General features: G+C 39.4%; 1 protein-coding gene across 8 annotated transcripts in view; it reads right to left on the bottom strand.

Moving 5' to 3' along the window:
* The window catches only part of NUMB (NUMB endocytic adaptor protein), a 108,753-nt gene that overhangs the window by 12,952 nt on the left and 74,477 nt on the right, over positions 1-21,324 (bottom strand). For 4 of the 8 annotated variants that reach the window (XM_075427076.1, XM_075427077.1, XM_075427081.1 and 1 more), the window contains exon 4: positions 9,948-10,022. In XM_075427076.1, coding sequence (XP_075283191.1) covers positions 9,948-10,022 — 75 coding nt within the window. Of the gene's footprint in view, positions 1-4,601; positions 4,680-9,947; positions 10,023-21,324 lie in introns of all 8 variants that reach the window. The other 4 variants (XM_075427078.1, XM_075427079.1, XM_075427075.1 and 1 more) reach the window with 2 other exon arrangements.

Raw genomic sequence — 21,324 nt, 5'->3', positions numbered from 1 at the left:
TAATGGCACCCCCCACAGACCACTGCAGGGAGCGAACAGAGCAACAACAAAAAGATATGGGGGTATCAGCTAGCGCTTTCACACAAGATTTTTGATTTTTTTCAATAGTTCATTGCAGATGTATATAATTTATATTCATATGGCAACTAATGGAGCAAGGACACATTCTGGCGTAAGTTACCACATGTTCCAAGTCTGCAACACCAATTTTAACACTGTAAGGATGAAATATATTTTGTATCTTGGAGTGAAAAGTCTACTGCTGTATCACATTGATTCCATTCTCAGAGAAAGCAGCAAGCGTGAAGAAAACGAGCCTGGCAGGACTTCTGTTTGTTTTTGGGGAGGAACTATCTGTCCCAATTTCAGAAGCAGCAATGACACCCCGAGCATTTTGAAAAAGCTTGGTGAGAAAAGAGAACAGCACTGACTTATACGGAAGAGTGATTAAAAGAGCAAAGAGAGAAAATAAGCACAGCATGAAAGCAAGCTACGGAGAAGTGCTTGCAGAAGCAAGTTTCTAAATGTTCATGCAGCCTGCCAGATACCCCAGAGAAGGCTTAAAGTAAAACTGTCAGATTCTGGAATGCCTAATGGAAAGAGCATAATTCACAAAGAAAGGTGTACTTAAATTTACCATCAGATGTGTTAAAGAAAATCAGCATTTAAAAGTAATTTCTAGTTTTTGGTCTTAAAAAGCAGTAAATATTGATACTCACAAAATACAGTCTACATTTCCAATGCTCAGCTAGCTTCCATAGCCTAAAAGTCCCTATTAGTCCCAAAACCAAATGGTTTGTAGAGGTCTACCTGAACTGTTTTAGAAAGGAGCAACCGTTTCTTCTAAGCTGTTAATAAAAATCTTTATTTCCAGCAAATACAAACAATCAAGAGAAGACAATGCCTGCAGGTAACTGGTTTGGATTACCATCATTAGAGACTGAGATACATGTCTTTCCCCAGCAAATAATAAAAACCTTCTTTCTGCAGAAATAGCGAACGGTTCCTGAAGTTTGTATTAAACAAGTGAAGTTTAACTGAGCTGGGTACTTCATAAAGCAGTACTGATCTTCAGCAGAGCTACTCCTCAACTGCTGTTTTACCAAATGAGGATTTAGAAATAGCCAAGACATGGAACTTCTTGTTTCTCAGAATAAAATGAAAAGGCTAAAGGGCTGATTAAGTCCTCCTCTCCCACTGGAAAAGTAAGGTTCCTCATTCAGGATAACCACATATGGGTTTGCTACACTAAGAGAAAAAGAAAACATGCTTTTATCTCCCAGTTCCTTCTTCTAGATTTATGGTAGATGCAGTGCTTGGAAGGGGTACATCCTTACAGTCTACATACCAAATCCACAGCTACTACTGTTGGGCAACATATGATTTTCCCATCTACTGAACCCTCACCTTATATGTGCCTACAAGTGATGTATAAAAGAACACACTCCTCCAAATCAGTTTATATCAGTTATACAAAGCAAAGTACTACTCTACTATAGATGGGATATTGCCATATATACCGTGATTAGAAAGTAGATACGAGTGTTTGCACTCCTGGCACACAATGGACAAAGATCAGAGTGGATGTAAGATACTGCATGGGGAGTGAACTCCAACGCAGAATCACAGCTCGTGTAATAAACACTGAAAGGCATAGGTGACTCCAAACAAAAGTATTTAAAGCAAATGGCCAATATCCACTGGAACAGTGTGGTCTTAGATGTTGCTACCATGGGACTCATCTAGACATCTGTATCAGTAGCTTGTCTTGATATTCAAGAGTTCTTGTGTGGAAGCACTGCCGGAGGAGAGCCTCGCGTGGCACCAGCTCCCGGGAGCCTGATTTGTCAGTGCTGAGTCAGCCCCGACAGAAACCTCGGTGCTCAGCGCTTCAGAGGAGGTCAGGAATCTGCTCCAGCACCAGAGTCGTCACCCGGACTGATTTCAGAGTCCTCAGAAGGCTCCGGGAGGGTGGGCGAGGCGTCCATCCTAGCAGACAGCGAAGCCTGAAGACAAAGCAGGACCACTGCGGGCTGGGCACAAGGGAAACCTCTCTGGCAGATACGGGCATCCACCAGAAAACAAAAATAAACAAACAAACAAACAAAAACCCACACAAAAAACCCCCACCAAAAACCACACAACCCAAAAAATCCCAAAACTGAAAAGGAAGTGGACTAAATCCAAAACACACAGTTCCTAATCAGCAGTGCGGGTCAAGGCAATTTAATTGTTAGAAGTGATAGGAACGTGGAGATAAGTAGCAGCTATATAGTAAACTGGAAAATAAAGTTTTAAGGATACCAAAGCAGAATTAAAGTTGCCCAATAATGCATTTTTTTAAATACCTTAAATTGTTTCTAGTTTTTCTGCCTATTTTATTCCATCCTGGGATTTACAAACAGCTGTAAGATATATCTGGAGCCTGAGGTACATAAAAGCAAAATTTTTAATGTCAGACTCTGTATATAACTTTGCGCAATGAGAAATTCACCCACACAGTGGAAGCAAAACATGAGAAAGGTCACCGAATCTGTACTACTATTCATTACAACAGAAAAGCTTTAGTTTTAAAACACGAAGAACTGCCTAAAAAAAGGCAGTTGATTCAGTTACGTTGTATACACTACACACAATAAAACTGCAGAAGCCTAACGTGGAGCTATCAACAGACACTCATTTTTATTTAAAGCTGAAAAAAGAGTATTTTCAATACTAAATACCTCAACATTTCCGGACACAAATCCATCAGATTTACCTTTCACGGGGGGAAAATATGGACAGGGAAAGGAGCAAACCTGTCTAGACTGGCTTTCTGAAAGCTGGTAGGGCGTTTTAAGCAGCTCTGCAGTTTGGAATATTATATTAATCCCAACGCAAGGCATCTGCAGAGAAATTGTAGATGAGACAGCCAAAAGATATTAGAATTATCAGTATTTCTCAAATATTAACAAGAGAACAGCTGTCCCTTTTTTGCAGTTTTTCCCCTACATTTGGCCTATCATCGTAGGCGAAAGCTGTAATAACGGCACCGCTATCCTGATGCTGTGGGCATACGTAAACGTTATGGATTTAACTGGTTTCAGAGCTAACTAACAAAACTTCACAGGCTGAAGCAGAAATAGGTCCCTCTTTGGCAAAATATTATAATAAAAGGCAGATTAATCTACAAGGCTGTGGCAAAGTACTGGACTTCATAAAAAAGCTACTAAGATACAATAGAGAAGCTGGCATATTTAATAAATTATTTTAAAAGTCAAAGACAAACTTTTAAGTGCTATGCAAAGCTCTGTAATTTTACATCGTTACGTTCTTATGTATCCTAACGTAAATTAATACCAGCAAGCAGAAAGAAATCTAACATATCTGATCAGGTTGAGGTGGCGTTTTTTCTGTTTGCTTTAAACAAATTGTAAGTAGTAGTTAGCATTTTCGGTTGTAAAGCCTGTTTTCACTCCAATCTTTGTAGATTCCAGCTCTTGAATTTTGTTAGTGAATACGAATGATCTGGTTAATCTGACAGATCTCCCACCTACGATATTTTGGCACTACACCTCAGATGTGTGCTTTCCCAGCTCATAGGAAGAAACCTGAATTGGGGAAACAGCTGTCCCTCTGTGACATGCATCACTATCTGAGCAAAAGGTGAACAAGAAGCAGCTGAAAAGAACTGTGTTTACTTCCCAAGCAAAGCCAAAACAAATCTGTGACCAGAGAATAATCTGCTTCAAAAGATTTCTGTATGTATGTACCTGTTACTTTCTTTTTGAGCTCGGATTCATTTTATAACAAGATACTTCAGAAGCCATACCTTAGATTAACTCCATATGAAAACTAAATTAAAATATTTTACAGGAATTTTAAACACAGAGGTAGGGAAGAGATGAGAGGTAAAAGAGAGCGAGCTCTTCAGAGGTCTGCAGGCACTGCCTTGCGGAGATGTAGACAGCAGGAATAAAACCACCCAGCCGCCAGTGCACCACATTCTTAACAAGGACAAGGAGTTGCTTCCCTTCGCGTCTAAGACACTGTCCGCATGAAAACAAGAGCAATGACAGAAACAGTAAATTTTCCAGTTATACAGTTGAGTTGCAACTACAAAAACATAGTAGGTAAATGCCTGGTCTCATATTTGCACACCTTTGAATTACGACTACGCTCAAAAAAGAAAGGTTTAAGAGACAGTATGTGTAGGCATGCTACTTTCTCCCTGCGCTAACATTTGGGTCAACTCGTGGTGCCAGGCAGCCGATCACAAAGCACTCATTGGGCACAGACCCCAGCTGCTCCGTAGATACCTGCCCAGGTGATGTAGGCTGCGACAAACTTAAGGGTTTAAAACGACAATTCACATTTTTTTCAGAAAGACCAAATCACTTCAGAACACTGGATTTCCAACACAGTCCATACGGATTTAAGTTTCTATTTCAGGTTGCTTTTTTTAGCCACATTCTTTGTTTGATCAACATCTTTCCATGTCTGTTTTAGAAGCAAATATTCTGAAATGGATTGGGGGATTCTGAACACCCTGATTTTATGGCAGTGCTATACCAGGGATGTAACTCCTTATAGTGCAAGCACAAACGAGGCATTAAACTTACTTTTCCAAAGAAGCCTTTGAAGAACTTCCTTTCCTGGAGGAACAGGGGGGACAAGTCGAGCGCTATTACTGTAGGTAGCTAAAATGTCCCAGGGTTTCAAACCAACAAGCACACACAAGAATAGGGTTTGGAGGGAAAGGAAGGGGTTTTTAGAGTTATCCATGAGAAGGTGCGACAGGCAAATGTGAAAATAATCCCATGAAAATGCAGATCAAAGGGCACGCACACAATTCTAAGCAGCAATTCTACTGCTCTGAAATTGGTGGAAAGAAGAGAACCTCAGCCCCAATTTCATGCAAAGTGGTTACTTTATTTTCACTCTCCCTTGTTTAGTCCCTTTTAGTTAGGTTATAAACCAAACTTGGCAGCAGACCTGGTGGTTAAACAATTAAAATATTGTACGGGCATTTGTGAAATGCAAAGTTCTAACTCCAGAATTACAGTCAAGTTTGCTCGGTATTGATCACTCCTTCCCAAAGCAAATGCTTTGTAAGCTGGAGAAGCACGTATGGCTGGTATAAAGCAGGGTTAAACACTGCTTCATTTTATTCTGTTTATTTGTTGCCTTGGTTTACATGCTACTCTTACACTTCACATCTTATGCAGTCTTCTCTGAACAGTGAGGAATTTCATCTTACCTTGTGGTACACCTAAACCAAAAATGAGATCCCTTCCTCTTTCACCCTCTCTAAAGCCTTCCAAGGTTTTATACAACATTTATACAAATACTGGTTATTCATTCTGCAGCTCTGAACTGACAGGCTAAACAAGACCCCTTTGCAGTCAGCTCAGACAGGGACAGACAGTTAGGCAAGTGCAAAGAAAGCAAGAGCTGAACTACAACTTCCTAACTTCGTTCAGCCTGGAAGCGATTATATCGATTGCCCAATTCACATTAAGAAAAAGGCAGCATACCATTTCCAGCATACTTGCATGCAGTTTAGTTTACTGGCTTTATTTTGTTACCAGACTGTGAAAAGCACACTGCAAGATCTGAGCCGATCCCCTGAGAGCACACTTCCCCGGGGGGCGGTGCTCTGCGTGCACAGCCGCGCGCTGCTCCACGCTTGGGGGAAGCTGGCCCGAAGCATGTTGCTGTTCCTACCATCTTTCCCAATTGTTTTGCTTGTAAGAACACTGTAGTATAGCAGTAACGGGGAGGAGGTGGAGAACTGCAGATGAGGCAGAGAGCATCTTTGTGACAGCCCTTGACCTCAATTTAACACCGTGCAATTCCAACATGTTGATCACTGACAAGACTATATTAAAAATATTATTACAAATATCCTGAGGCAGTGTCTCAAGAATTGATTGATAAACAAGGTTATATTTAAAACAAAGCTCTGGTTCTGATGCAAGCCAACAAAAGCCAGGAAACACAAAGTTAAGAAGGGAGTGTCAATCTCGACTTTGCGTTTCCTGACTTCTGTTGCTGTGCGCCTCTCTGCCCAATGTCCTCCCAGAGAACTTTTTACCAAGTATCTGTAACATATTTATGTCAACTCAGACACTGTGTAAAGAACATCTCCAAGTTCAGTCAGCTGAAAAGCTTCACAATTTTTAGAGGCAGGAATGGTTATGTATTTGGACAGGATATGCTGAATACTAGGAGGGGAACTAATGGATTAATCACAGTGTTGTGTACATAATGAGAAGGGGTTGGATGCTGCTGCCAAGTTGAGCAATGACTATTGCATTACATTAAATAACAGCTTTTTAAAGATAGCAAAAGCTAAAGAGATTCACCAGAAGCTACCTCATTTTTAGGTGATGGTTAATTTTGCTCTCAGCAAAACGCTTGTTAAACAAGATTATTTTTTTAATGAACTAGAAGAGGTTAATGGAAAAGGCATCATGCAAAATGGGTTTTAAACAACACTAGTTAATGTAGTTTAGAGATAACTAATGCATATTTTAAAATATTAAATTATGTCTCTTTACCTGCTAAAACAAGAACATATATTAAAACAAATGCATCATTTAAAACAAAAAGTGGCAAGTTAGAAATCAATACTACACGCTAAAGCCGATTTAAAATCAAAACATGACCTGAGAGAGTATACTTTTGTCTTTATATGATGTTGCCATAACCAAGTCAAATACACTCAGAGGGCCCTTATAAAGTTGTTTTCCAGTTTGCGCTAAAAGTTTTAAATTAAGTGAAATGGTTCTGAAAAAACATTTAGTGCTTAGTGTCCAACTACTCGGATCCTACCAGATATGAAATGTATATACAGTTAGTAATATATCCCTACTAAGGGAAAAATGCAAGCTCCCTTGGTAATATAAACCCATGTTAATAATAGACTGACAGTTGAATACACGGGTTTCTGATCGATTAACAAGAACCCGTGGTGCCATTTCATCAGACAGGAAATAGGGACATAACTCAAGTTTGTCTTCATTCTAAACAATATTATAACCTGCACATTACAGTATCGTTGGTGTGCAATTTCAGAACTATGTAACAACAGAATACAGTATGGATGAGGGATTCTCTATCTAAAAGTGACTTTGTTTACTCAGTTGTCAATTGAACAATGCCTGAATAAAATGCTCCCATTATCTGGTTTCAAGTTCTGCAAGATGCACTGCTCAAAAACAATTACACCACATTAAATAAGGAGGTAATAAAAAACCCTGAAAGTTTATTTCCCACAATAGAGGTAGAAAGATCTGTTTGCATCTTTTCTTTCAAAAAGCAAAGCAGAAATTAAGCTATTCCTGAAACCAAGACTAACACTGTTTATATTCTTCTTGACAAATCCCATAAAATGTTTCAAAATCCATTAGTCAACCCTAAAAAAGAACAGATTTCAGTTCCCCAAACTCATTGCCAACTGTTGGAGAACAAGAAGTAAGAGGAAAAAAAAATATGTCTATTAAAATAGAGACAGAACTTAATTTTTAAAAGAAACAAGTATTTCAATAATTCTGTCTAAGAGAACAGAATTATTATATATTGACTGGATTTATAAAACCTACACATTACCTGCAAAGAAAACAATAAAGATTAAAATGGGCCACATGCATTTCAATGTAGTTTAACGATATGAAAAGTGAAGTTGAATTTCCCTTAAGATAGTCTTTCAGCTTGAGCACTGCAGCTCAAACTTGTAATTCTTTCAAGACTAAGAGAAAGCCCATCAAAATAACCAACTGTGAAAGCAAGAGACTACCAAAAGAACGAACTGTTTTCTTATCACATTCTTTGCATGCTGAAACATCATCCAGTGGTCTGGCTTTTGCTAATTAGGAAAGCACAGTGTGCAGAAAAGAGCTTTCAGTGACAACGGTCCTGAAGAAATGCCCCCAGTTTAAAACCTGCTTGCTGGGTGTGGGGAGCCTGGGGATGGGGGGGAAGAGGTTGAATTGCAGACAGCAGCTCCAAACGAACCTTGGATCTGATGGAGCCTAGCCACTAAAGCACACAAAGTAGTTTCAGTAATCTGAATCTTCCTCTTGGGGCCCAATGAGAATTTCACCCCTGCTTCTCAACTTCCAACACTGACAAAAGGAGACAATGCAAATAGCAATCATAGGAGACGTGCGCTTGTCTCCCATTTACATACAGACATCAAGAACTTCAAACAGCAGAAGAAATGAAAGTTATCCAAAGAAAAATGTTGAAATTATGAGAATGGGTAAATTGATGCCATCCACAATTTGGAACAATGACATAGCCCTGAAAAGGGAAAACAGAATTATTTACTTCCAGAGAATACACTGCAAAAGTTAGATATCCAAGTCTGACATCTGAATCAATAATTCAGGTGATCAAGAATCACAATCATGCAAGCAGCCAGATTTCAGCAGAAACTGGGCTCTATGCTTTTACTGTGTCTCATTACTTACAAGCTTAGCTACACTTCACTGGCTTGTGAGCTTAAAGTTTATAAAAAAAAAAATAGAGAACAAATACTTCACAGCATAGCTCCCCAGAGAAGAGAGTGAGAGAAATTGCATAAAGTAGATAACTGCAAGGTTATTTGGTGTGCTAATAGAAAGTGTTCTAACAGAACAAAAACCAGAATGGGACAAAAATGGATGCAATTCATTATGTGGTCAGTACTTGCACTTTTAGCTATGTAAACTAAATCCACAGAACAAAGAAACTCATTTATATCTTGTGTGGCCCTTGTTATTAAAAATCAATCACCAATCACTGTTGGACTGAATGGGAACAGATGGGATGTGGCTTTAACAGGTTGCTATACATTAGCTGAGAGAGAAAAGAATGAAAAGATTTTAATCGGAGCACTAAACCAATTCAGAAACTTTACAGAACAACAGAAGGAAGAAAAGACAACCTATAATCCTCTGTTGTATACTAGGAAGAAGGGAAGAATGGGTTTAGTTGGAGGCCATTTGAGCTCTCACATTTGGTGAGGAAAAAAAGTAATGTCCAGTAGCAGATATCTGAAGTTAGCAAAGGCACAGTAGAAGTGTTTGATGTACTTTCAGTAATTTTGTTGAGCTGCAAGGACACAAGAGTTTCTTCCACTGAAGGCATCACTGAAGAATGTGTACAGCTAAGACACATAAGAGAAGTGATGAAAAGGATTGCAGTTCCCTATCTCCATTCAAACTTCAAATTTTAACGTACTTTCTCCTTCTGTTCTCTTCCATGCTGTTTTAGCCTCAGTTCTCTGACAGACTGATCACTGCCTTTCTGGAGTTTGCTATTTCTGCAGGATTTTGGGATATTACCACTGCAGGAAAAGAGATGACAAGACCTCTTCAAATGAGCCACAGAAATACAAAGAGCTTTGAACGAGTGCCATTTACAGGAGCAAACGTTCACAGAAGCCAAACGAAGAGCAGCCCACTTCATGACATACCAGAATTAGGCAGCCTTCAGGCCACTTTGAGCAGATGCAAGCCAGATTATTTCATGCATGACTACAATGTTGCAATGCATTAGAAAAAAGCAGCCTAAATCAAGTAATATGTCGTATAATAAGGGTGAATTAAGTCACTATTAAAGTGGCAGGCAACAGAGGGAGAGAGAGAGGGAGAGGAAAAGAGAGAGGGAGAAAGAACTGTTAAAAAACAATGGTTGAGGTCTCACGTGGGTACCAACTTAGTCTCAAAGGTCACGGAGGATTTTTACACATTTGTTTTGCAAATAGTTTCTGCAAGCAGAAAGAACAGTTCTAACTCTCTCCCTCTCATCATCAGATTAGCACGTCCCCCAAACTGCAGCAGTGCTCTCAAACCGGCCAACTGTTCTCCTAACGTGGGTCAAAAGTTCAGTCCTTAGCTGGGGCACTGCTGCCACACAGACCTCTTCCAGTAACACTCGCAGCCCCAAAGCCAACATTTTCATGAAACAAATATACATACAGATTTCAGCCTCTTCACAGCATCTTCACAGATATGCATTCCTCTGGATTCATCCACTTCGACATGTCCCAAGTACTGCAGGAAAGAGTAGGGGGAGAACAGCTTAGCAGTAGCTCCTTAAACTCCCTGGGTTTAAAAATCCAATCTCTGAATTCATCCCAGTGCAGCTGAGATGACAGAAATTAAGAGCACTTTGCCAGCCTTCTTTTGAGACCTGTATTTGGAGGTTGGACTTTGCATTTATATGGGGCACCGGCATCACTAGAAAAGCATAAAACACCTAGAAATTTTGATGGAGAGACAGACTTCCCTTACTCAGGGGGAAAAATGAAATTGAAAAGTAGAACTGTATTTTCTTGCTTATTCAGCATGAGCTCTAGTCACTTTTTTCTTTACTAGCATAGCTTGAAAACCTTAAATCAATATAGAGACAACTGTGAATAAATTATTTTTGAATAATGATAAATACATTTAGTATCAAAAACTGAATTATACAACATAGTAAGAGAACCAAATGTATTTGAATGTTCATGTCCAAATACAAGACACTTCAATGCTGCAAACAGAAAACAAGCCTCTCCCCCCGGCCCCACTTTTTCATTGTAAACTAAAATTGTTTGTCTTCATTATGCCACCAGGCTCTTGTGTGGACATCAAAATATTCACCATTCTCACAAAAAGTTTTGAAAAATATCAGTTTTCTATACATTCATCTTACCAAGCACTACTTAAAAAAAAAAACCTAGCAAAACAACAGTGACTAGAACTTGCAAGTTTCATAGCTTTTAAATTAATAACCCCTATATAGAAAGCAATTTCAAGAAATACATCAGAGCATGGTGCTCAGGGTACTGTGCATGGTTTCATTTTACATTCGGGGGATGGGGGTGACGGGGGATGTGTGTGTGAAGCTCTAAGTTTTCCAGTTTCTCCCTACCTTTTCCATACATAGTTCTTTTCAATACGGGAAGGAAATGTTTTCTCAGAAACATTCATATCTCTGTTCAAAGTACTTAACTCTTGAAGAAAACCATAGAAACTATTAAATAAAAGCTACGTGAAGTTTTGTGATAGAAGGTACAGGTGAAGGAGACTTACCCCAATTTAAATGGTATTGTAAGAACTGTATGCAATTCAGTATTTATATTCTAGACTAGCCAGAGTGAAGAAATGGTTTTAAAACATCAGAATCTATACTTGTGTCACTTAATGCAGTGGTAAACCTAGGTTTAATAATCTATTGCGAAATCCCACTCCACCACAGAACATTCTGTCATGAGTTATCAGAAATTTCCCAGGTTTTGTTTCATTATTTAGGATACTGTACATAACTAGATGGACTAAAAAATATTTCAATCTTTAGCACCATACTGAAGCATTCTATCAGAATAACTTAATAGATTCAAGTAAATGGACAAACTCAGACTGTTTAAAGATTTAATAGGAATGTGAAAGTTGAAGGTTTTTTCATGCAAGGCAAGATACTCCAAAAGAGGAGAATCTACGTATCACCCTACAGATCATTAATCTGCTGAAAGACTAAGAAGATCCTAAGTGGCAGGAGCATTAACATTAAATCTCATTATGTGGCATTTTTAAAACAGTAGATCTGGATGGAACAATTCTGCAACAATTTCATTTAAACCAGCCTCACAGAAGAACAGCTTGAAAAATAAATTGCATAGAAACTACAAGGTAAATAAAAAAGAATCTGACACTTTGCAGCTTTTTCAAAACGAGGTCTGTGAGGCTGAAGCCTTGTAATTGAATGCCGGAGCTGTCAAAACAGCAACTGTACTCCCACAGTTGAGCTTGCTGAACACTTGCACAAGATCATAATTTCTCCAGAACACACAATAACTAGAAAATTTTAATCCTAAAAATACACAAATAGTAATAACTAAAGATACTAAAGATGCATTTACTATGTGTCTGGAAGTACATATTTATACCAACAGCTATCATAGATGAATCCTCAGTTCCACCATGACTCCTCTGGAAGCCCCAGAGATGCAGAAATCCTGTGGTTGTGCAGATTTGTCATCAGAAAGTTTTGGGTTCAGTAACTTACGAAACTTTGTCAACGTCTCTTTAAAAACGGAGGCATTTATACAGGAACAAAGCTGAGGTTTATAGAGGACAGAAGAAAAAAAAAAATATATGTATGGAATGAGCTATCTAGTTTGCACGATCATTAAGTAAAGTGTCATTATTTTAGAGGACAACTTTCAGATTTCCTAAGCTATCTGCACATCTCATTTACCCCAGCGGAGGCAAAATGTTTCCAACTGAAGATCCAAACCATCCAGCTCCCTGTACTTGGCAACCTGCCTTTTGCTTAGAAAAGTGAGAAACAGAGCAGGGTAAATATTGCCTCATGTCACACTCCAAAACAGACAACCATTTTCCCCTGCATTGCCAAATCTCTATTCAAGTCCCATGCTCCAACTCTCAGCAATCAGTCATGCCCGTGCTACTAGAGACAGCAAATTTAGCTGCAGTTTTCAATACCGCTTCCACCACAGTGAATAGGGACATTATTGCACATATCAAGTGCATCTACCCACACCAACAGGGTACAATCCACAGACCTCATTGAGCATCAATCAATTCTGAATTATAAAAGAAATTACACTGCCACACAATACTTCTTTATGATATAGAGCACAAAAGGTGCTTTGTTTGCACTTACACTTTACGCCCTTCATCAAAAAAACCTTGTGCTTCCCATTTGCAGAAGCCAGCAGCTCATCGCTATCAGTACCAGAAGCCTTGCACATTTTACAGGCAGTTTCAAGATTCTTCCTGGGTTTTCTTCTGGGGTGGGGTAGTGGAATGTTAATTCCTTACAGACACCAATATATTTTTAAGTTAGTTTCTTGTAATAATAACTTTGAACTGTATAATCAGAATGTGGTGGTCCTCTTCTTTTTTTTAGCAAAGTCTCCCCTAAGCAGCAGGATGTCCCCTTCCAAGTCTCCAGGCTTATTTCTAAAAACTTTTTTCCCCCACCAGGCTGAGAGCAGATATACTTGGCTCCTGTATTTAACCAGGGCTACAATTGTTATCTGACTTTTAATGGGTAGTAATCAAAGACATAAATAATTCTTGAAGAAACCTGACAAACAGCTCTGCTACAGCCTCAGACCTTTTCTAGTACCATTACATTTTAATCAGAAGTGTTAAATTGTAATTATATCACTACTGAACCTTAAATTTGAAATATTTGCTCAACCTACTAGTACAACAGCATTTTATGAATGACATTTCAAAATTTAATAGAGAAAGAAAATACAGCTGCTAGTTAAAGACACAGTCTACTCCCTACAGCCTTAAATGGAAGTCAAACACCAGAATTCAGGACTTCACAAAAATCACCAAGTTCTGTTGTCCCACCACAGGAAAGAAACTGCATGAAAACCACTTTAAAAAGCAGATACACAAATCCCACACTTCTATAAACAATCCTTCAGGATCTCTAAAGGCAACTTCCCTTTCAAACTGAAGGAGAGGAAACTTACTCAAAACTGCACTCTAAAGGTCCCTTCCAACCCAAACTATTCTATAATTCTATGATTCTATATTGTGGAGTGCCTGGGCAGTGACTTGTCCTAGGTAACTAAAATCTCACGCAAATCCATCATAGCACATTACCACACACCCACTCAAGGACAGGGACACTTAACTACTGGGTGGACAAAATTGATGTGAACTGCATAAGCCATACCACAGTGGCTGGTGACTTCACAGAATGGTAAGGAAGGGGGTACCCCAGACATATTTGCAAAGAGCAGTCCTTGTCTCAAGGATCACTGCATTCCTGGGGAAAGCGAGCACTTTTCCCTCATGAAAGTGCACATGTAGGAATGCAGTATTAATACTGAACGCATTCCTACTTAATTTCCATAGCAACCAAAGAATGATAGTCATGACATCAGCAATTCTCAGCCATAAGATGTTCTGTAAGAGATTTAATCATTATACCAGAAATTAACCATCAATGCTTTTACAGAAAGCTAAAATCCTTGTGGGCAGAGTCCACATACAAAATAACGTAAAAGCTCTAATCCAAATAAAATACTTTCACGGGCTATTGGAGAACCCCTTAACACAAATATCTTTCAATAGAAGAATTGCTTATATTAATATTTAAAAAAAAAAAAAAAAAAAAGATGAGATGATGGTACAGCAAGTAATAAAAAAACAACTTTCCCTCTTCACCTCTGGGCTTTATGTTCTCTTTCACAGATGGTGGTGTTCGGTATCAATTTCAAGTCAGAGAGAAAGCAATCAACACAGGAACAAGTGAAACTGGCACAAAGCAAAACACCCTTAGAACTTGAAAAGTGCTTGAGGCATTCTATTCTTTTCACCATTTTATACTTTTTCAAATTTCATCTACAAATGAACAACTTAACTTATCATAACAAGTGATTTTGGTGAAACTGTCCTACTGCCTTCCCCCAAATATATACTATTGAAATTGCTCCTATGAAAACATCAAGGGCTGTTATATCAGGTCCAAAACATTGCTTGTCAGAAACTAAAAAGATCTACCATCCGTGTCTTAGCACAAGAAATACTGCCCCGATCATCTATCTTTGTTTTCATTTCTTTCACAAATACTTGGCTGACTCAGTTGTCAAAATTTGAAAGTTCAACAATAACAGTTGGCAAAAAGAAAGATCCTTCACCAGAACTCCTTCCACCTGGACAACTCACTTCTGTTTTGTTCAAGCCTGGCAGTACGCTGTTACAGACTCTCTTCCAGACAGACACAGCTACACAAATCACTGAAGTTCCCTCTGTATCAGCAGATGTTCACGTGTGCTGTTATATTTGCAATGACAGATTAGGTTCTTCAGATTACATTTGAAACTAGACGGATGCAGGAAAGGAGTTTACTGTAAATCTTGGCCAACGTGTCCCATGCTAGGGAACTAGCTGCCATCAACAAAAGCACACCACCATTTCCTTGGTATTTTTCCTAGAGGCAGTGACGTTCCTCTTTCTTCCTCTGTGTAAGTACTGTTCTCTCTACAACTGTGGTATTATTTGTAACAGTAAAAGTGACTACTTGGCTTCTGCCATGTGTAGATATGCTTCTGGTATTGGTTTTGCTCAAGAATTAAAGCCTAAGTGCCACAGTTTCACAATGAAATGCTGTCTTGCAACTAGACATAAGCTGAAATCCAGAAAGTCTGGTTACGTCTTGAAGCTGAGCTACTTTTCCACTGACTTCTGTAAGATTTACATCCCAGTGTTCAATACTCTCTCTCCCTTCTCACCCAATGCTCCTCCTTTTTTAATTTATCGGTTTGAAACAGATGGTTGCTTAGACAGAGCTGTAGAAGCACAGACAACAAACTCCATGATTAAGCATCAACAAACAAACAAAGCTTAATTCTGCTTAGTCAAAGCTAGAGGTTACTTACTATGCTACTCATATCCTTAGGGTCCAACTTCTTCCACTTCCCTAAGTCACCAGAAATGAAAATGTCTCATTTCACTTACTGGTTCTCATATTTATCAGTGTGAAGAGAAACAACACTGTGAGGGAATAACAAACGTTTCCCATTAGGACTCTTGAAGATGAAGTAGCAAAGCTCAATACAGGATACACAAATGCTATATTCTTCACATTCTCACAAATGCCTGAAGTGAGGCAGAGAAGGAACTCAGGAGGTTATGTAGCACAGCACTTGCCTCAAGGCAGGATCTACTTCCACATCAACATCAGAGAAGTCAGCCTCAAAGTACTAAGACACTTCTGTAACTGGAGATCAATAGGACAGACCTTCTACTCTGTAGCTTACAAGCCTCACTGTTAGAAATCCTATATTTCCCTTGATGAGGCTTAAGACCACTATTTCTTCTAGCCCCTTTACAGCTTCACATATGTACTGTTAGACTTAGGTTTTCGATTGTTCGCTCTGATGTGTAATTCCTACTTTTACAGGAATTCAGCATTAGTAAATAAATGTAAAATTTTCAGAAAAGAAAAGAAAAGAAAAGAAAAGAAAAGAAAAGAAAAGAAAAGAAAAGAAAAGAAAAGAAAAGAAAAGAAAAGAAAAGAAAAGAAAAGAAAAGAAAAGAAAAGAAAAGAAAAGAAAAGAAAAGAAAAGAAAAGAAAAGAAAAGAAAAGAAAAGAAAAGAAAAGAAAAGAAAAGAAAAGAAAAGAAAAGAAAAGAAAAGAAAAGAAAAGAAAAGAAAAGAAAAGAAAAGAAAAGAAAAGAAAAGAAAAGAAAAGAAAAGAAAAGAAAAGAAAAGAAAAGAAAAGAAAAGAAAAGAAAAGAAAAGAAAAGAAAAGAAAAGAAAAGAAAAGAAAAGAAAAGAAAAGAAAAGAAAAGAAAAGAAAAGAAAAGAAAAGAAAAGAAAAGAAAAGAAAAGAAAAGAAAAGAAAAGAAAAGAAAAGAAAAGAAAAGAAAAGAAAAGAAAAGAAAAGAAAAGAAAATCAAGGGTTGATAGCACAAATTTTTATAAACACCGTACACAGGTGCACGTTGTACCCAGGGAACTACAGGCCGGTCAGCCTCACCTCCATCCCGGGAAAGGTGATGGAGCAGCTTATCCTGGAGGCCATCATCAAGCAAGTGGAAGAAAAGAAGGTTATCAGGAGTAGTCAGCATGGATTCACCAAGGGGAAATCATGTCTGACCAATCTGATAGCTTTCTACGATGGCATGACTGGCTGGGTACATGAGGGGAGAGCAGTGGATGTTGTCTACCTCAACTTCAGCAAGGCTTTTGACACTGTCTCCCATAACATTCTCATAGGGAAGCTCAGGAAGTGTGGGCTGGATGAGTGGTCGGTGAGGTGGATTGAGAACTGGCTGAATGGCAGAACTCAGAGGGTTGTCATCAGCGGCGCTGAGTCTAGTTGGAGGCTGGTAACTAGTGGTGTGTCCCCCAGGGGTCAGTACTCAGCCCAGTTTTGTTCAACTTCTTCATCAAGAACCTGGATGAAGACTTAGAATGTACCCTCAGCAAGTTTGCTGATGACACCAAACTGGGAGGAGTGGCAGATACACCAGTAGGCTGTGCTGCCATTCAGCGTGCCCTGGACAGGCTGGAAAGTTGGGCAGAGAGGAACCTGATGAGGTTCAACAAGGGCAAGTGCAAGGTCCTGCACCTGGGCAGGCACAACCCAAGGCACCAGTACAGGCTTGGGGCGGACCTGCTGGAGAGCAGCTCTGTGGAGAGGGACCTGGGTGTCCTGGTGGATGACCGGTTGAACATGAGCCAGCAGTGTGCCCTGGCTGCCAAGAAAGCCAATGGGATCCTGGGATGCATCAAGAAGAGTGTGGCCAGCAGGTCGAGGGAGGTTCTCCTCCCCCTCTACACTGCCCTAGTAAGGCCCCATCTGGAGTACTCTGTCCAGTTCTGGGCTCCCCACTTCAAGAAAGATGAGGAGCTACTGGAGAGAGTCCAGCGGAGGGCTACGAGGATGATGAGGGGACTGGAGCATCTCTCCTACGAGGAGAGGCTGAGGGAGATGGGCTTGTTCAGCCTGAAGAAGAGAAGGCTGCGAGGGGACCTTATAAATGCTTACAAATATCTGAAGGGTGGGTGTCAGGAGGATGGGGCCAAACTCTTTTCAGTGGTGCCCAGTGACAGGACAAGGGGCAACGGGCACAAACTGAAGCACAGGAAGTTCCGCCTGAACATGAGGAAGAACTTCTTCCCTCTGAGGGTGACGGAGCACTGGAACAGGCTGCCCAGGGAAGTTGTGGAGTCTCCTTCTCTGGAGATATTCAAAACCCGCCTGGACGCGGTCCTGTGCAGCCTGCTCTAGGTGACTCTGCTTTGGCAGGGGGGTTGGACCACATGATCCACAGAGGTGTCTTCCAAACCCTAACATTCTGTGATTCATTCTGTGATTCTGTACCTTTTCTTCAAGTCCTTCAAAAAATTTAGTTTCCATTTATGACACTGGAAATACCCTAATTTTAAAAAACAAAACACCCATAATTAAAAATGTATAACCCAATGAAAACTTTTTGATCTACAACCGTTCAACTACATTTAAAATATATGTTGCTGCAAGGACATCCAAACCATTTTTATGGCTCCTAAACATTAATAGTGATATCTTTAAAACAATTTGAAGTTTACTAAACAATTTAAGAATTTTACTTTGGCCAAAGACAGGAGGGTTTTAAAATTGAGTAACAAGCTTTATTTAAAACTTCTTATTTGCAAAGCTATTCAAACCAAACTAAGGGTTGGACATAAGCGTGAAAAGTTTAAAGATTAGGGGTTACATTACATTCCTTTTAATCGTGACAAAAATGCACAGGAATACATTTGAGGTAAGTCTCACACCTTCTGTTCTAATCACCATTCTTTTATAATTAGTGGTCTTCAAAGCTTGTTTTCCGAGATCTTAAATGCTGCAGGATTTTTAAAATGTACCTTTGCTTGCTGCTGGGTTCATGTTCAATAGAAATGGTTATTATTCATTGCTAATATCAATTCATGCCTTAGGTGGTAGGGATTTGTAGTGTTTAATGTGTAAGGCTGTGCGACATTTCAGAAATCAGCAGATTTGTCACATTAACTTCTTAAAAAATACTTAACATAGTTTCCAAAGACTATTCAAGCACCTCAAGCTTTCACCAACAAAAATATCACATGCCTAACTTAAAGGCACTTCAACATCAACATGCCAGTAAACTTTCACAGCTACTATTATTTCAAACTAGAAGTGCATTTAAGCCATAAAATAAAAGCCACAGTTACCTGTGCTGAGTACCAGTCTTTCTGACCTGGAGGAACAGAATGGCATGCAAGCTGTATTTATGAACTGATTAAAAATAATTATTTTCAATATGAGATTCATAAAATAGGCATCAAGCAATAAACTTTAGTATGTAAATTCCAAAACTAAAGCAGACAACTGGGCACATCCTAGTGGTGCGAGAGCACAGAGCAAAGAGACAGAAACGGCCTATTTTCCACTGATGGCAGTTTCAGCAGGGCCACGTACGGCCTAATGACATCACATGCTGCCGGGTCACAGGGACCCAGGGTGAGAACCAACACTCACAGGTCCCAGTGTAAGTGACACTCTACGGGACTCAGCGCAAGTTGTTCCCTGTTTGTCTGCCTCTGTTTGAAGATAGAGCAATACGGTGTCCTCCAAACATCTTCCACCAAAGCAAAGGCTAGGTAGGAAACCGTTCAAGACTACTTACTCTGAAAATCAGTTCTTTTGCTTGTCAACGAACAACTGTATCCATACAAATTTTATTTGTCAACACTAACACAGAAATCAAGATTCAGTGGAAAGGCTAATTCACATGATACCAGGCACTCAGCAGCAGATCCTGGACGTTAAATTAAAAAACACAAATTCAAAAAATACAGTTTGTTATTCTTCCACACGGACTTCTTTCACTGCTATGTTGAGTCTTCCAGTTGGAATAAATGGAGTAAAATATGGAAGTAAACTTGCAGTTTACAGGCAACTGTAGCCTTAGACGATGCATTAAGGTCAAAAGAGACTGATCACCAAAAATGTCAAAGTGACAGAATAAAACTAATAAATTAATCCAAGATATATTTGACTGTTGTGCCTGCTAGAACCACAGGTGGAAATCAGCTGCTAATATTCTGTTCAACATGTCCAGTTGGTTAGAACCTCCAAGAACTTGCAAATGTTTGGTTCGTTTAGTTCTGTTAAGTAGAGGGAAACGACCTAATTTTTCTGATATAAACTTCACAGGCCAGTTATTCTAAAGTGCGTTTGTACGAATAAAAACTGCTTACCCAGAGGGACATTCAAAAAGACATTTCAGACAAAAGAAGCCCTAGTGTCAAATATTTTAGTCATTAAAACATAGAACAGCTGCATGTTCTCAGTGAGGTAGTGTCTGGAGCAAGAAAGAAAGTTTGAAAATGTCTATGTCAATGAACCTCATTTTTTGCAATTATGATATATAAAGATTGCATAAAAATAAATTGTAGCACTGATAGGCACAGCTGTAATGTCTGTTAGAATAATCTACTTCTGAATAGTTTTAAATATAATGTCTACATCTAAGTCCCTTATACGTTACACAGATCTAGCACAGCTTTTCTCTCAGAGGGAGGATTCACTACTGAAAAGCTGTAGTTACTTTTTAGCTTGTTAGAACAGCGGAAAATAATTCACGCCTGAAAATATACTTCTGCATAGATTTTCCAGCAGCTGTAACAGTACCACATTTAATAATGGGGTGAGTACACCTATAAAAGCTGCAATGTATCATGCCTCCAGACCACAAAAGTTAGGACAGCAGTACCATTACGTTCCCAACGGAACAGCACAATGCTGCAAGTCACCCTTGTCTGAAGACAAGTTTAACATCCTTTTCAGACCTTTGCTGGCAGGCAGGCACCTGTCTGTCTCCCTGCTGAAGCAGTGGGGGAGTGCAAAGAAACCACGCAGTCATACGCTCCGCATCCTGGCTCTTCTTTCAAAGCAACTTTAGTGGATTCAAAGCCGTTTACACAGAAGAGCACTGCAGGAAAGTCAGCAGACGTTCCAAGGCCCTGTTCTGAACACATCAGATTACCACCTCCAGTGTGGTCAGATTTCCAACACAGTGAAGGGCTATCTGTAAATACATCCTACACACATTAAGATGACTGAGAAAACAGGATCAGTAGCTGGTTACCTACAACATAGCCACTCCAGCTAGTGGAAAAACACAGACTGCGAAACAAAGCAAACAAACAAAAAGGTGTTATTGCCCAACAGTAACAGTACGCACCCAGGATTATCACCACCTCCAAATTTACGAGTACAGCACTGGAGAGCACCAACTGTGCATCAGATCCACCTCCTTGAACATCAAGCCAACAATGTAACAGGAATTTTGCCAATACTTTCCAAACACCATCTTCTCTACCAAAATGAAGACGATCCATAGATCCATTAGATTTGCTCAAAATGCAAAAGCACACTTACGGACTTTAACAATCAGTATTAGCTGTGGATGTAGCACAGGAAGAGCTTCAAGCACAGCGCCAACACAAGAGAACCCTTCAACAAAATTAGGTCTGTCTGCAGTACAGCATCCTCAAAGTACAACGAGCGAGCAGCTACTGGAGTCCCTGCCCAACACCAACAGACTGAAGCCTGCAGGGAGTACGAAATTCTATTTGCAATACAACTTTCAATGCGCTTCCACATGTTCTGTAATATCTAAAAAAGGATAAATCTGTGCTAGCACTCTACAAACACCCCAACTCTGGGCAAAATATACATGCCCAAAAGCAAGAAGTTAAAAAATGAACCAACTTCACACTGCTTCCACAGGGTGACATATCTTTCACCCATCAAACTTTCATGATCTTTAACAAGAGAAACCAAGAGCTTTCTCCAAAAAAG

The sequence above is a fragment of the Opisthocomus hoazin genome, chromosome 7 (assembly GCF_030867145.1).
Source record: "Opisthocomus hoazin isolate bOpiHoa1 chromosome 7, bOpiHoa1.hap1, whole genome shotgun sequence".
Classification (NCBI taxonomy): domain Eukaryota; kingdom Metazoa; phylum Chordata; class Aves; order Opisthocomiformes; family Opisthocomidae; genus Opisthocomus; species Opisthocomus hoazin.
The sequence above is the reverse complement of the archived record's forward strand: the minus strand, read 5'-3'. Positions and strand labels throughout refer to the sequence as shown.